The sequence below is a fragment of the Aspergillus ochraceoroseus genome, assembly GCF_002846915.1.
Source record: "Aspergillus ochraceoroseus IBT 24754 chromosome Unknown P175scaffold_12, whole genome shotgun sequence".
NCBI classification, from domain to species: Eukaryota; Fungi; Ascomycota; class Eurotiomycetes; order Eurotiales; family Aspergillaceae; genus Aspergillus; species Aspergillus ochraceoroseus.
Window position 1 is genome coordinate 378,030 of NW_024468487.1, and position 16,191 is coordinate 394,220.

Below are 16,191 nucleotides of genomic sequence, written 5' to 3' on the forward strand. Positions count from 1 at the left end.
TTCTTTCGGCTACATACATATTGGTGCTTTTGGAAGTCTAATCACCGCCGACCTCAACATCTAGAGATATATATACTCCGTAATGGCTTGTGAAAAAAATACTTTGTATCTTTGGTCAATATGATATACATGGGTATAAATCAATACTAAGACTACATTAACGCGTAAATTGGTATTCGATAATTTATGAAATTGTGTTTGTTAGAGCAGCGAGGGGCTAGATTATGAAAGGCATCTGCTCGCAGAAATATAGGCGAAAGGAGACCTGCATATTAAGCCGATTAGCATTAGCTCTAGATAATATGTACATAGTAAGTATTGACTTGACTGCCGAAAGAGGGCATGATTAAGATGAAATCCCCATGATCGCCAACGCCGCGACAAATGACACATAAGATTGCCCCAAGATCATAACCGTTTTTATAACATCCAAGCTAGAAGGGAGTAAACCCAGAGACGTATATGCGTGGCTGGATAGACACGCCATTTCTGGATTCAACAGGCTCAGGGGCAGCATTAGGCTGCAGTGCCTCAATAGCCACTCGCCAGCAACGCCAGCAGTTTGTCGACTGATGGAAGGTATCGCCGCAGAATGTACAGCGTACTATCGGTGGCCTTGATCGGGGCTGGCTTCGCATTGATGGCTCTGGCTGGCTTTGACTGTGAGCCCTTAGGGACTGCTCTCGTTCTCGACTCATTTGTCGGATCACATATTGGTTGATTTCCTCCTGGCTTGGTAGCTTCGCATGACCTCGAACGCTGGGACTGGAGGCCCAACTAAGACGCCAGGGTGCCCTTTCATTGCTCATCTGCTGGACAACAAATGAATTTATATCATCCTGTGTAAGCGTCCTAGGTGTGTCGAGATCCGTCGATGAGGACGAGGAAGTAACCGTTGACTTATTATCAGAAATTTTCTTCGACTTATTCCGCTGCTGTTTTAGGATTGCTCGCTCTTGTTTGACTGCTAGGTCTGCGAGCTCTCGAAAAGATAGGCAATTAGTCAAGTTAGAAACATTGACCCGGCCGTCCCGCAGCATTACAATCGCCCATTCCCTCCACTCCGGACGCAACTTCAACTTAGTGGGATTCGGAGATTCTCATCGACTTGAGTAAGCCCCTCACGGACTGCATCTGAGGGCCACAAAATCCACCATGAAATGTGATTGGGTGGAACCAACGTCCAGAAACTCATCAATTTGGTGTACCTAGGTAGGAGACGGATGTTTTGGTGCCAGGTCTCCATACTGCCTGAGGAGTGATGTTAGTTGAAAATTCCCATCTCACTATCTCTTGCCTTTTTAGTTAATAGTCGCTTTTGTTTATACATGAAGGGTGACGTCATGTGAGTGATGTATTGTATGGTTGTGGTATTACGTCCTTGAGAGTGTGCTAATACTATGAAATATTTGTGTACCGTACTGTATACCAATACCTGTCTCTTTTTGGACAGACTTCTACCATACCACGTATCTTGCCTTTCATTTCTCTTCTATGGGTACTCCTGTGACTATTCTGCTCCATCATGATTTGAACTGGCTAGATTTGTGACTTGCCAATCATACTGGACAAAATAATATGCAGAGACAAAGACAAACCCATGAAACGCGCCCCATCACGAGGTGGCAGTGCCCGTCAGTCACCATAATGGCTATAATTGGGCTGGATTCTAGGCTCTTTTAAAGCAGGCCATCCGCACATATTCATATATTCTCCCATCCATTGTGTTTGATTCCTCTGTCCGTAAAGCAAGAACAGATGATAGTCTGTTCTTGTTATGCGGGGATGATATCGTGATTGAATATACTAATTTATTCTGTGGACGTGGTAGGGAATCCAGTTGATGATGGAGACAGTTCCACCATCATACCAGTTCGCCACCACCAGGGACCCCTGGTCTATTATTGCGCAGTATATTCCTTCGAGCGATCTCTGTGCTGTCGCTTTAGTCTGTCGTAGATGGCATGGAGTCTTTATGCCGTTCCTATGGGGAAACCCCGCTTCTCACTTTGGAACGGATAATGATGATGTTTACGGTACTTGCTTTTTATACCCCCCCCTTCCCCCTCAAATAATTTAATACTGATGTGAATATGTAACGGCAGTCGCCTTGACGAGGTTCAGACGAACCCTTAAGTATGCTCGTCTTGAGGTGCGAATGCTTACCCACACACTTCATATGCCTCCAGCTCTCTCAGAAATCTACGGAGGCCCACGTGCGGAGTGGCTGAGGGAGATTCTTGGATACCTACCATGTCTTCAGTCGTTGGTAGTCTCTGAGTTGCCTTTTTTTGATCACAATGCCATGATGGCGTTGAGAGGAGCTGGAAAGCCGGAGCAATCACCAAACGGAGGTGCCTCTCGGACTTACAATATTCGCCTCCTTCTGGCGGAGCGCGAGCCAAATACAACCTCACAAGGCATCGCAGAGGCATTATTAAGTTTCCCGGAGCTAATATACCTTGATCTATCGTATACCAGCCCCGCAAGGGACCGAATGATCTTGTCTGCGCTATCTCGGCTTGAACGTCTGCAAGTGCTCAAATTACGAGGAATCGGCCTGAAGGACAACGAAGCAGAGCTCCTGGCTAATGCTATCGGTCTCAGAGTCCGTTTTCTAGACCTGCGTAACAATAAGCTCACTGACATGGCCATTCGATCCTTACTACAAGCCTGCTTTTTACCCCCAGGCTATGCTGCTCTTCGTTTAGGTCTCACTAGCGGTGCATTCTTAAGTTCCCATGACCCATTCGCTGCGAGATCAAGATTCCTAAGTTCCCCAGTACTAGACAAAGAATTCCGAAGGGCACTGACATGCCCCTTAACTGGTCGTTCTTGGGTCGAAAATCTTCCAAATGTGGGCATTACACACCTCTATATAGCAGACAATCAGATTACTGTCGAGGGTGTCGCAAGTCTTCTAGCATCGACTCGGCTTCATGTCCTTGATGCAGGGACTGTGGATACGGCAAAGTATATCACTTCGGGGTCGAGCTCTCTTTCCCCAACCCGTGCAGGACAACAAGCACTCCCAGGTGCTGAAAAGCTGATACCCATTTTGGGTACCCTTGCAAAAGATAATCTGACCTACCTCCGGGCCCACCATCCGATTTGTACGTCTACTGCACCACAGAGGTCCTCTACACCATCGCACGAGTTTCTGTACGAACTGTCAGAAGAGAATGAGACCAGAGGTTATCTGGAGTTAGATAGTACTTCGTGTGGGATTTTTGAGCTACCTGGAGATACAGCTCCTCCGTGTGAGCTTCCGGGGTCAACACTTTCTAGACTCTCGGGCGACCATGAAGAAAACAGTACTAATAGGAACAGCACTTACGAAGATGAGTCTCTAACGGCCAGAAGGAGGGCACCTATCTTCGCATCCGAGGTCTTAGAAGTCCAGAGTGAAGTTGATACCAATAATTTTACAAGGAACCTTGGAACAGGGACCCAGTTTACAGTACAGACGCAAGACGGCTCAATCATGGACACTTCAGGCGTTTGTATACACCTTAATTCGCTGGGCATCATCCCACAATGTAGCTCTCCTGTGTCTATGGAAGACTCACGAGCTCAAAAGATTCAGGAGCTTCTCGCTAAGAGGCCTAAGGTCTACTTTCCAATCCGAAGAAACAGCAAGGAAGCGTTCACATCACATCTTCACCCTTCTCATATTCCCCATGTGGAAACTTTGGTGCTAACGGATGTCCCATCCCACGTCCCGCTAAATTCCCCGATACTAGAGTATTTGATCGAATTCATAACGGCCTGTTCAAATGAAGCATTGCTAGCAACTCTTCAAGCCGGATCGGACTACTCTCTCCCGCCAGGACAAGATAGAGCGAGAGCAGAACAAGAGCGTGCAAGATCTCTCTTCGCTATACGCCAGCTAGTCCTAGAGATAACACCGACCAAACCACCATATCCCACCAAATCAACAGCTTGGAAGTCCGTTAGCGCACAGATTGGTTCTCAGAAGTCGAGCACGGGAAACCGAGACCTAGAGCAGCTTTGGTCCGCAGCAATGGACGACTTCAGTTTCTTCGATGAAACTGAATGCGGAATACCAGAGAGCGACGCGGGGAAATATTTCCCTATGGCTGCCCTCAATGAGAAGGTCACCCTCACACCAGACGACGAAGATTACGACCGTCAGGGCATCTCAGAGCTAGAAGCTTCCTTCCCCCCACACATACCGGTACCAAGGAGACAGGTTCCTAATAAAACCCCCCCGCTGCAACCGTCCGCGAAGAATCTTTCGGTTTCTCCTCCCCCGGCTCCAGAGGTTGACCTTGTCTCTGAGCTGGCCGCCTTCCGACGGAGAAAGAAAGGCGAGTACGAGCAAGTCGTACGAAATAGCTACCAACGACGGAGCCTGAATGGGTCCCTTTCTCCTCAACCCACCCTTTTCACAGGATCCGAGTCTGCGTCGGGTTCTACCAGGGCTATTTCACCCTCTCCAAGCTTAAGGGGATTGATGTCTGCGCCTCTTACATCTATTGCACACCATGTTGAAGGGCATTGGAAAGGAGAGGTAAAAATAGTCCGGAATGCAGCTCCCAAGGGACGAAGTGGGATGGTAGATATGTATGGAAATTACTTTGAGAAGGGGTATTTGTATCCCTAAGAACTGGCATAGGCTAGGAAGGTAAAAGTTGATGTTACGAATATGGACCTTTTTTTTTTCTCTGGTATAATGCATTGTTATACCCATAGCTTTTCCATAACAACAATTTTTTGATGCATAAACCCATCATATCAGGTCTGTCGTATATTCAGTATAAATATTCGGAGGACGATAAAACAAATGAAGCGAGTTTCCAACGCTTCAGGTTGAATGTCGAGAGCCAGTATATACCTAGAAAGCCGTCACACATCTACCAATCAGCTGTCAAAAAGGGCTGTAAGTAATTCCTACAGGTAGGATGATGGTTTCTATGCCCATATGTAGAGACAACAGGTTCATGATATTCTTTAATTCATTTTTGGTATTGTTTTATGTTGCCTCTTGCCTCGAGACCAATTATGCCATTCAACCCCGAAAGTGAAACCCATTCATTCCGTAAGAAAGTCTGTCCACCAAAAAAAAAAAAAGAGGAAAAGTAACATTCAATGCCTTTTAAACTAATTCCATTTTCTTTTCTGATCTTCCTTACATAGCCTTAGCGGCCTGAGGGGGGCTCAGCTTCTTGCCATCCTTGTTGTACCTGATGCGAGGGGGAGGAGCACGGTTGCGGCGGCCTTCCCGGGAGCGGACACTATAGGATAAAACCCGTCAGTTTGGATTCATACTAGAGTCGTTACAAGGTTGATCGAGGTGTTAAGAGGAGCGTACCGAACGATCTTGCCGTGGATAGCGCAGGAGACGCAGTACTGCAGCTTGAGGTACATCTTGGGGACGGCGTAGTCAGTGAAGACGGAGGCGTCAGAGATATCACCTAGAGAGTGAAACAGAATCGAGTCAGCGTCGATTGTTCTTTCCAAAACGTATAGAGAATCTCCGATCCGCGCGTTATCGCTGCTGGCGACCGACGTTGCCACAGTCAAATTCCAATTAGGACGATGCTAGTTCCATTTCATTCGATAGGGCACGGTAGGGCAGTGTGCGCGACGGATCGGGACTTTTCAATTCATTCAATTGCGGGGTCAGAAATAGTCGAACGTACGGATGGCAGCGGACTCAACCATGTTGCGGATGGTGAATCTCTTGATGGCCTTGTCCTTGGGAGTGCAGCGAGCGCAGTTGGAGCAGCGCACGGGCTTGACGTGGCCGCGGCCGTTCTTGTTACGACCGCTGTAAATTCGTTAGTCTATAGATCTTTCGTGATTTCCAAATTTCCATCTTGAGTTTGTCCTCTTTATCCTCAACATTGCGATCCTTGTGACATGACACTCAGAGAAGAAAACCGGGAGTTCTCTCCAGGGCGGATTTTCCATCGGCGTCACATTTCAAGTCGGAGAGGTGTGTGTGTATATATAGAGTGCAAAATCGAAGTGGTAGGGAAAGGGTGCGGTCTTACTTGTTCGCCCTCTTCTTGACCATCTTGACGGATTGTTCTGGAGATGTAAAGTCAGAGACTGAAGGGACAGGAAGGTTGGGGGTTGAAAGGGAAAGGTTGTTGCGTACTTGGCTGTCGGGGTTGGTTGTCGATATGGCTCCAGTCTCCAGAGACTCTCTTCGGGATGAGGATATGTCGGTGTGTGTGGAAGCCCTATACCCTTAAGCGAGTCTGGGTCACGGGATCTTGCACAGATGCCTCAGGCAAAATGGGTCTACAGTACTATATATACCTCAAGAATCAGGCACCCCTTTTGATGTGCTCACGTGCCGAACCACAGTTCCAAAGAGGACTAGCGTAAGGCTATGCCAGCACATGATTTCCACCTGTTTATTACCTCATTACGCAGTACTGTACGTCAATACGCCTGGTTTTGTTTACTTTGCTGGAGATGTCAGGCCACGGTCATTGCGCGATCATACAATATGAATAGCAAGTGTAATTATAGAGCGATGGGTAGAACTCCGTGATATTCTGTAATGACTTGCAGTATATGATCTTAGGTACTTTCTTATAGCTCTCTGCTGTACAGAGAACTGTGTCCGTGAATAAACCAAAAGCCCCAGAATAGACAACGAGCGACAAATAGTCGACCGGACTAAAACCTCTTGGGAAATCTCCCCCCCTGTTTGCCGCATCATCTTTTGTCTCTCCAACTACACAGTAGTTTCCTTTTTTTCTTTTCTTTTCTTTTTTTGTGATTCGAGTCCCCTCGATCTTCAAATCCTCCTCCGCCCCATCTCCATCCTTCATCCCTTTTCTTGGTCTTCCTTTGCGAAATTCCATCCCTTAAACCCCGCCCGCCTAATCAAGGTACCCGGGAAATGTCGTCGAATCCAGCCTTTAAGGGCACCACCGGTTACAAGACTGTCGGACGAGGCAAATTGCCTGACTTTGAGAACAGCTCGACATCCCATATTCCACGTCCGCGGCCAGATAATTCCTCAACCGTCACACCTCAGACCCCCAGCAGCGATATCGGTAGTTCCACAATGAGTGCCGCCAGCAGCCGACAGAGGCAGAACCAGTCCAAGCGAGATGAGGTATGACCTTCCCCAAGCCTCCGGCAGGAAAGGGGGGGAAGGGAAGAAGGATGAACCAATCGAATAATGGTCATCTTCTATCCCTATGCGATTCGTTTCTAATCCGCTATGAACCCAGGCTATCCGCCGAAAGTTGGAGGCAGACCTCAACAAGAAGAGACACCATCCGACAAGGGCAAGCCGTGCCCGCAAGGCTCCTCCGGGTACAGTCCTTGCATTGAAACCCAGTACCGCTCTCCAGATCAAACCATCTACCACCATTGCGGAGGCCGCCCAATTGATGGCAGCAAAGAGGGAAGACTGTGTTTTGGTGACGGACGACGATGATCGGATTTCCGGAATCTTCACCGCTAAAGATCTAGCGTTTCGGGTAGTGGGAGCAGGCCTCAAGGCTCGCGACATTACAGTGGCGGAGATCATGACGAAGAACCCCCTGTGTGCAAGGACAGACACCAGCGCTACAGATGCCCTCGATCTTATGGTACGGAAGGGATTCCGCCACTTGCCCGTTATGGACGAGAACCAGGATATTTCGGGTGTGCTCGACATTACAAAGTGCTTCTACGATGCTATGGAAAAGCTGGAGCGTGCCTACAGTTCCTCCCGCAAGCTGTACGATGCATTGGAAGGTGTTCAATCGGAACTCGGTTCTACCCAGCCCCAGCAGGTCATTCAGTATGTGGAGGCTCTTCGCCAAAAGATGTCTGGTCCTACACTCGAGACTGTCCTCGACGGCCTGCCTCCGACAACCGTGTCCGTGAGGACCACTGTTAAGGAAGCTGCTTCAATGATGAAGGAAAACCATACTACTGCTTTGCTGGTGCAGGACCAGGGATCTATCACGGGTATCTTTACTAGCAAGGATATTGTTCTCCGTGTCATTGCCCCAGGCCTTGATCCTGCGACTTGCAGTGTAGTCCGAGTGATGACCCCTCACCCTGACTTCGCCCCTTCTGACATGAGCATCCAAGCTGCTCTCCGGAAGATGCATGGTTAGTATTTATCCTTCCGTTTGAATATCGAGGATGGCTACTAATTGCTTGAGCTCGTAGATGGGCACTACCTAAACTTGCCTGTGATGAACGAAGGAGGCGAAATCGTTGGAATGGTGGATGTCCTTAAACTCACATATGCCACTCTGGAGCAGGTTCGTATTCAAAGCTTTTCTCTGCACGCAAGAAATTCTCTAAGTGAAATCTTCAGATCAACTCTATGCAGACGCATGATGCTGAAGGCCCAGCATGGAACAAGTTCTGGCTGTCAATGGACCATGAGTCCGATTCGATGGTTTCAGGCAGCCACCAACCCCATACCCCACATCGATCGGTTGTTAGCCCCGAGTCCCCTAAGGCTACCTTCGACACACGGGACAGCGTGCTCCCTCATGAATCCGCCTCTCATCATGGTGGAGACGAGCATTCCGAATACCACCCAGAAGAGCCTGTTCCGTTTCCCTTCAAGTTCAAGGCCCCTAGTGGTCGTGTGCACAGAGTCAACGTTCTCCCCACTGCTGGCATTGCGGAGCTGGTGGCTCAAGTTACTGCGAAGCTTGGTCCCGAGGTGGAGGCTGTGGGCGGTGCTGCCACCTCTGAAGACGGCACCCTCAGCAACACCGGCTATGCGCTGAGCTATGTTGATAACGAAGGAGATACTGTGTCGATTACCACGGATCAGGATCTTGCTGATGCAGTCATTATTTCCCGACAGGCTGGCAGGGACAAGGTCGACCTTTGCGTTCATGACCCCACCCAGCCTCCAATTACTCCCGTCCCTGCCCCCGTGGAGCCTGCACCTAAACATGTCGAGATAAAGATCCCTTCTGGTACTGAGGAATCGCTGGAGGAAGAGCCTATTGTGGCTAAGCCCCGGACACACCAGGCATACCCAGCGCACCCTCCCGAGGAACAATTCATTGCAGGCGTCCCCAACGAACTACTGCTTCCCGGTGCCATTGTCACCTTGGCTGCCGTGATTGCTGGAGTGTTCATCCTCAGCCGTGCCACCTCGCGGTAACCGATACAGTACCGCAACACTTCTATAAAACGACGACTAGACTTTGTGTATTTATGACATTTCGACTATTCTTTGTTCCCGGTCGTCTTGCTCATTTTCTCTACCGCCCCTGCACTACTAATTTTGATTTTTTTTTTTTTTGTTCGGATACCGCAGTTTAGCAATTGCATCATCTTGTGATTATTAGGTCGATATTAATCCATTTTTGCCATGGCTTTTCCCCCCCCCCCTGCTATTTGTATTGACTACTCGAGCAACTACATAGTTGGCTATACTACGTAACTAGCCCGAAGGTAAGGCGGTGATTAGTAATACTGAAGGTACGCCTAAGGCCAAGGGGTACTTCTCCTTATGGACTAGCGCCTATTTTCAATAATGCCTGAAAAATGGGGGGTTTTCGGCCTCAGTCATCCACCTCGCAACTTCCATTTGTGATTAATTAATTCACTTTCGCCTCAGTTTTCTTGCCTGGTTGAGGTGCTGATGCTCATCAACTGTAAATATCCTTAAATCCTCGAAACAACAGCTGGATTTTGATTCTTGTCTTCTCTGCAATTTGCTCTCCCTACTACTCCTACCACTACTTCCCACCGCCTCCCCCCACCAAAACAATTTCCTGACAGGAAAAAAAAATATCCTCCTTAACCAAAACCACCACCCCCACTTACCACTTGGGTTCAACGCTCAGCCCGCGTTTGGACTCCCATTTGGGAACGCGATTTGATTAATTTCTCCTTGGTTTGGTTTGGTTGTTGAGGTCAAGCAGAGCCGGCGAGATGTCACTGCTGCCTCCCGAAGTCCACTCCGCCCTCTCTCAGTTGCTGCGCGCACTGAGCACCGCAGATAACACCGTCCGTACCCAGGCGGAAGAGCAGCTGAATAATGATTGGATTCAAAATCGGCCGGATGTCCTGTTGATGGGTCTGGCAGAGCAGATCGAGGGAGCCGAAGATCTAGGGGTAAGTGCTTGGAATGGCGGGGAGTCTGGGACGACAAGGGAACGAATGGCCGATCGGTCGATACGGATTATGAAACAATACTCATTATTATCTGCACCGATATCTGTTTAAAACTAATGACTTATTATTTATTCTGATTGTTTGCCTTGCTTCCTAGACACGGTCGTTTGCCGCGGTGCTATTCCGGAGAATCGCGACTAAAACACGAAAGGACCCCGCCACAAATGAGGCCAAAGAGCTTTTCTCAACTCTCACCGGCGAACAGAGGTTGATTATTCGACAAAAGCTGGTCACTTGCCTGACCAACGAATCCGCTACTGATGTCAGGAAGAAGATTGGTGATGCAGTTGCCGAGATTGCGAGACAGTACACCGATAATGGTACGCACACACATTCTGAGAGAGATGGTTGATGGTTTGATCCACGATCTAACGACTGATCTCTTTTTTTTCCTTCTTCTTAGGCGATCAATGGCCAGAACTCCTGGGAGTTCTATTCCAGGCTAGCCAGTCTCCCGATGCTGGTCTGCGGGAGGCCTCCTTCCGCATTTTCTCGACAACCCCCGGAATCATTGAGAAGCCTCATGAAGATGCCGTTGTTGGAGTTTTTGGCAAGGGGTTCAAGGATGATGTAGTTTCCGTATGTCTTCCGATCAATGAGCGTCCGCAATCCGCGTAAGACGATAGTTCTAAATTTCTGGCTTATAGGTACGCATTGCGGCCATGGAGGCTTTTGCTTCATTCTTCCGCTCCATCGCCAAGAAGTCCCAGACCAAGTTCTTCGGTCTTATGCCCGACCTGCTCAACATTTTGCCCCCCTTGAAGGAATCTTCTGAAAGTGACGAGCTTTCAGCCGCTTTCTTGGCCCTCATCGAGCTGGCGGAAATCTCTCCAAAGATGTTCAAGAGCCTGTTCAACAACCTGGTGAAGTTCAGCATTAGCGTTATTGCCGACAAGGAACTCAGTGATCAAGTCAGACAGAATGCTTTGGAACTGATGGCCACATTTGCTGATTACGCCCCTGCCATGTGCAAGAAAGACCCTGAATTCACACAGGAGATGGTGACCCAGTGCTTGAGCTTGATGACCGACATTGGTGTTGACGATGAGGATGCCTCTGAGTGGAATGCTTCCGAAGATGTATGTCCCCTATTTTTTTTTTTTCCCTGTATATTATTTAGTTACTAACTAGTTTCATAGCTGGACTTGGAAGAGAGTGATCTCAACCACGTTGCTGGAGAGCAGTGTATGGACCGTCTTGCCAACAAGCTCGGAGGCCAGGTCGTGCTCCCTGCCACCTTTGCATGGATCCCCCGCATGATGTCTTCGTCCGCCTGGCGTGACCGCCATGCGGCTCTCATGGCCATCTCGGCGATTTCTGAAGGCTGCCGCGACTTGATGGTTGGCGAACTGGACCAGGTCCTGCAGCTTGTTATTCCCGCTCTCCGGGACCCTCACCCTCGTGTCCGCTATGCTGGCTGCAATGCTTTGGGTCAGATGAGCACAGACTTTGCAGGCACCATGCAGGAGAAGTACCACCAGGTTGTTCTTAGCAACATCATCCCAGTTCTTGACAGTGTTGAACCCCGTGTCCAGGCGCACGCTGCTGCCGCCCTGGTTAACTTCTGCGAGGAGGCCGAGAGGAAGATTCTTGAGCCCTATTTGGCTGACCTTCTCCGACACCTGCTGCAGCTCCTCCGTAGCCCCAAGCGTTATGTGCAGGAACAGGCTTTGTCCACCATTGCCACCATCGCTGACTCCGCAGAGAATGCTTTTGAAGAATACTATTCGACTCTGATGCCTTTGCTTTTCAATGTGTTGAAGGAGGAACAGTCCAAGGAATACCGCCTTCTACGTGCCAAGGCAATGGAGTGCGCTACTCTGATTGCGCTCGCTGTTGGTAAGGCCAAGATGGGACAGGATGCACTCAACCTGGTCCAGCTGCTAGGCAACATTCAGCAGAATATTGTCGATGCGGATGACCCACAGTCTCAATACTTGCTTCACTGCTGGGGCCGTATGTGCCGTGTCCTCGGCCAGGACTTCGTTCCTTACTTGCCAGGAGTTATGCCACCACTGCTAGCTGTAGCTGCCGCCAAGGCTGATATCCAGCTGCTCGACGATGAGGACCAGATCGACCAGGTGGAGCAGGACGAGGGCTGGGAGCTGGTGCCGCTGAAGGGCAAGATTATTGGTATCAAGACCAGCGCACTAGAGGACAAGAACACGGCCATTGAGCTTATCACAATTTACGCTCAAATTCTGGAGGCATCCTTCGAGCCATACGTGTTGGAGACGATGGAGAAGATTGCTGTTCCAGGCTTAGCCTTCTTCTTCCACGACCCTGTGCGGGTGTCCTCGGCCAAGCTGATCCCCCAGCTCCTGAATTCTTACCGCAAAGCTCACGGAGAACAGTCCGCTGGCTTCGTTGGAATGTGGTCTAAGGTTGCAGAGAAGATCATCGAGGTTCTCAGCGCAGAGCCCACCGTGGATACCCTGGCGGAGATGTATCAGTGCTTCTACGAGTCGGTTGAAGTTGTCGGCAAGAACTGCCTGGGACCACAGCACATGCAGGCGTTCATTCAGTCGGCCAAGTCGACATTGGAAGACTACCAGGTCCGCGTGCAGGCGCGCGCCGAAGAGCGAGCAGACGCAGACGATGCCGAGGAGGAGAACCCAGACTACGAGTACGCTATCGAGGATGACCAGAACCTTCTCAGTGATATGAACAAGGCGTTCCACACCATTTTCAAGAACCAGGGCACAACATTCCTTCCCTCGTGGGAGCAGCTAATGCCATTCTACGATGCATTCATCAAGAGCGAGGACCCAACCCAGCGACAATGGGCACTGTGCATTATGGACGACGTGCTGGAGTTTTGCGGACCGGATTCATGGCGATACAAGGACCACATCATGCAGCCATTGGCAGCCGGACTGCAGGATGCCAATGCGGCCAACCGCCAGGCGGCCGCTTACGGTGTGGGAGTGGCCGCCCAGAAGGGTGGCGCAGCCTGGAGCGACTTTGTGGCGGCTAGTCTACCGAGTCTGTTTCAAGTTACACAGTTCAGCCAATCGCGCACAGAGGAGCATGTATTTGCAACTGAGAATGCCTCGGCTAGTATTGCTAAGATCTTACACTACAACGCTAGCAAGGTATCTAACGCAGCCGAGATGGCAGGTAACTGGATCTCCACACTTCCAATTACCTACGATGAGGAGGCAGCTCCGTACGCATACTCTTTCCTGGCTCAATTGATTGACCAGTATGTTTTATCTCCCTCCCCCTTATTTTCGCTCCACGTCACTTACTAATAATATCAGACAAAACCCTGTGGTCATGTCAAATGCAGACAAAGTTTTTGGATACATCGTACAAGCGTTGGAAGCCGAGACCCTTCAGGGCCAGACGGCCGGTCGAGTAGCCAACTCAGCCAAGGCACTTGTGGCGGCAACAGGGTTGAATGCAGACCAGATCTTAGCTGGTGTGAGTCCAGAGAACCAGGCAGCTGTGCGCAGTTACTTCCAGTAATTACCTCTACTTGATGTGAATGATTTCGTTAAATGAGTCTCTTTCTTTTTCTTCTCTTCTTCCTATTTTCTTCCAATATTACTCTTATACTATCTAGACAATGAATGGATGTGTCGGATACTTCAATTATTGATCATTTTGCTTCTTGTTTTTCTTCCCTTCCTGTGCTTTCCCCTTCGCATGTCTCTCGTCACTTTTCTTCGTTTTGAGTTCTGGTATGTCGGCTGATTCATGGAGCTTGAGCTGAGGCTGGAGTCAATAGGTAGGTCGGTAGATAGGTAGGTAGTCTATTATGGAACCTGGCATTTAGTTAACATGAAATTACTGTACCTTCTTGGTCACCCATGAAGTACCTGATCTGATGGGCGCCACTCTACCACCTAAGGTATGTGTCGTAGTAACCTTGGAGAACCTCCAGATACTAGAACTCGACAGCCGAACATGTATCATCATATACGATTTTGGAAGGTATTTCGAACTTCCTAGGTGGTCCAAGTGGTGTTAGAAAAAAAAAAAAAAACAATCGAATTGAGACATATAAAAGCCATGTATGATGATGTATGGACTGACTCCACAATACCTACTTACTCATAACTTATAACTCGTAGTTAACATGTACCTATTAATTAAAGGGGTTAAAAACCAGGTTGAAATTATTGTTGTTGTTGCACCCATTTCAACGCCCTCATAGAAGAGAAAAGAAAAGAAAGAAAGAAAGAAAGAAAGAGAAAAAAAATTCAAACCTACTGCAAGCCTCCCATTCCCAATTGATTCATACATGGGCGAAGAGAAAAAAGAGAGAAAAGGGAATAAAAGGATCGACACGACAGAGCGCCCCTTACTCCTTGTCGTCTGCTACCGCCGCCCGCAGCTCCCAGACCATATCATAGCATTCCGCCAGCAAAGAATTTACTCCGCCTTGTCCTTCAGGGATGTCGTTGCCAACATAGAACTTTCCGTCTACTCGCATATTGTCAATCGAGTTGAGCTGCTCTTTGTGTTAGCGAGATAGATGTATCCGTGTTTCTACCATGTAGAGCTTACCTTCATGCTATATGGGTAGAGTTCGCGTGCGTTGGACACACCGCCAGACTCTTTTACTTCTAATAGACAGCGTCGAAGTGTTTGCAGCTGGTTATATACTGGCAAGAGTGCCTCTGAAACGGGCTCCGAAGAAATGAGAAGAGCATAAATATATGCATAACTCCTACGAATCAAGTATAAGAGAGTCTAATAATGTCATGGTCAGCGCAAGACTAAATAAGCTGGGTATTTGTATCAGTGCCTACCCTTTGGGCATGAAGATCGGCGGGTTTTCCTTCAGCATCGACGAAATTGCCATTAACGCGAGCCTCATCAATCCGATCGAGCTGGCGCTGGTATCCAAATAAGTCTGTCTCGCGAAGTGACCATGCTTGCGTCACTGAGAGACGATCTAGTTGGTTGCGAATGTCTAACAATCGCTCATATTGTTCCTGGAATCTCTCGTCGATTTTACCCTCCCTACTCATCGGTCAGCGAGGTCATGCGAAAGCGACTTTGGCACACAGGATACAAACCGTTCCAAAACTAGGTCAGTCCATCGCCAGCATCGGTGCTTCAACGATTTCACGTCATCCTGACCGGCAAGCGGCGTCCCATTAGCGTCAACAAAGTTGTCATCCTTCATCGTGCCTTCAATTTTCTTCAATTGATTCCGAAGTCCGTTGACCTCCGCGGCGGAGAACTACAACCCAGATTTAGTTAACTCCGATATTCCCTTGAAAACGAAGATAGCCAACGAACCTTTGAACGAGTATTGACGGCCGAGGTGGACCGAAGAATCGATACCAGTGTTTCGTGTGTGGATGCAAGTTCAGGGCTCAAGCGGGTGAGGTAACTCTGTAACTTCTCTAGTTTGAGCTGGCACTTATCCAAACGGCTCTCCAGGAGTGTGAGTAACGCCGGAGAATGGGTATTGCGGCCACGGTCTAGGGTTACACGCATATCGACAAGGGTCTTGGTGATCGAGCTGAGATCTTTGGCACTATAAAAACCGGCCTCTTCTAGGTGGTCGAGAAGCCGCTGGAGGGGAGTTAGCATTATCGGATCCACTGGAAAAGCAAGCTCGAACGGGGAATACCTGAACTGTGGCTGCGAGTGAATAACTATGGGATGATAAAAAGGTCCAAGGTTAGTATAGTCCGAGGCCGCTGATGGTAAAGCACTCACACGGCGGGGGCTTCATTGTTCCGGCCAACCGTCAAAAAGAGCAACGAGATCAATTGGAAACAGTCGGCCAAGATGTAGTCCACTAGAATGAGAACAGCAATGGTCAGAGAGCGATGATTTATTTGATTGACGCTGATGATAGTGCTCACATCGGGTATGTGCCAGACGACGGTCTTGTTCCTTCCGGATCGCATTGAGCTTCTCTACTTCCGCGATCACCTCTTCATACAGCGGGAGAACATCACGGGATCTAATATAAGAAGACTTGTCTTGTTTCAGAAGTAGAAGAGCATCACGAATCCGAAGTACTGCTTCGAGGATCGGCTGTTCCCTCGGATCAAGTGGGGTGAAGATGGCGGGGGAATCCATCACGCC

General features: G+C 48.9%; 6 protein-coding genes across 6 annotated transcripts; 3 read left to right on the forward strand and 3 right to left on the reverse strand.

Moving 5' to 3' along the window:
• Positions 1 to 201: 201 nt before the first annotated feature.
• On the reverse strand, positions 202 to 1,279 carry P175DRAFT_0505293 (uncharacterized protein). Its single transcript, XM_040898060.1, has one exon. It carries the CDS (start codon positions 1,038 to 1,040, stop codon positions 435 to 437), a length of 606 nt encoding a protein of 201 aa, XP_040748526.1. The 5' UTR covers positions 1,041 to 1,279; the 3' UTR covers positions 202 to 434.
• Positions 1,280 to 1,484: 205 nt separating this feature from the next.
• Positions 1,485 to 4,627, forward strand: P175DRAFT_0561189 (uncharacterized protein; the record flags this gene model as incomplete). Its single annotated transcript, XM_040901029.1, has 2 exons — positions 1,485 to 2,036; positions 2,106 to 4,627. Exons 1-2 carry the CDS (start codon positions 1,844 to 1,846, stop codon positions 4,625 to 4,627), a joined length of 2,715 nt encoding a protein of 904 aa, XP_040748527.1. The 5' UTR covers positions 1,485 to 1,843.
• Positions 4,628 to 5,152: 525 nt separating this feature from the next.
• Positions 5,153 to 6,376, reverse strand: P175DRAFT_0561190 (40S ribosomal eS26 domain-containing protein; the record flags this gene model as incomplete). Its single annotated transcript, XM_040901030.1, has 6 exons — positions 5,153 to 5,258; positions 5,336 to 5,438; positions 5,667 to 5,794; positions 6,021 to 6,057; positions 6,128 to 6,212; positions 6,326 to 6,376. The coding sequence occupies 6 exons, from the start codon at positions 6,374 to 6,376 to the stop codon at positions 5,153 to 5,155; spliced, it is 510 nt and encodes a 169-aa protein (XP_040748528.1).
• A 507-nt stretch (positions 6,377 to 6,883) lies between these two features.
• On the forward strand, positions 6,884 to 9,115 carry P175DRAFT_0447002 (CBS and PB1 domain protein; the record flags this gene model as incomplete). Its single annotated transcript, XM_040894377.1, has 4 exons — positions 6,884 to 7,102; positions 7,221 to 8,094; positions 8,155 to 8,249; positions 8,306 to 9,115. 4 exons carry the CDS (start codon positions 6,884 to 6,886, stop codon positions 9,113 to 9,115), a joined length of 1,998 nt encoding a protein of 665 aa, XP_040748529.1.
• Positions 9,116 to 9,503: 388 nt separating this feature from the next.
• Positions 9,504 to 14,093, forward strand: P175DRAFT_0116435 (nuclear import receptor PSE1). Its single transcript, XM_040892367.1, has 6 exons — positions 9,504 to 10,074; positions 10,232 to 10,454; positions 10,538 to 10,713; positions 10,782 to 11,213; positions 11,274 to 13,339; positions 13,398 to 14,093. Exons 1-6 carry the CDS (start codon positions 9,892 to 9,894, stop codon positions 13,603 to 13,605), a joined length of 3,288 nt encoding a protein of 1,095 aa, XP_040748530.1. The 5' UTR covers positions 9,504 to 9,891; the 3' UTR covers positions 13,606 to 14,093.
• Positions 14,094 to 14,269: 176 nt separating this feature from the next.
• P175DRAFT_0541333 (uncharacterized protein) lies at positions 14,270 to 16,185 on the reverse strand (the record flags this gene model as incomplete). Its single annotated transcript, XM_040900350.1, has 8 exons — positions 14,270 to 14,593; positions 14,650 to 14,835; positions 14,895 to 15,108; positions 15,165 to 15,331; positions 15,391 to 15,669; positions 15,728 to 15,752; positions 15,817 to 15,898; positions 15,966 to 16,185. 8 exons carry the CDS (start codon positions 16,183 to 16,185, stop codon positions 14,444 to 14,446), a joined length of 1,323 nt encoding a protein of 440 aa, XP_040748531.1. The 3' UTR covers positions 14,270 to 14,443.
• Between the last annotated feature and the right edge of the window lie 6 nt (positions 16,186 to 16,191).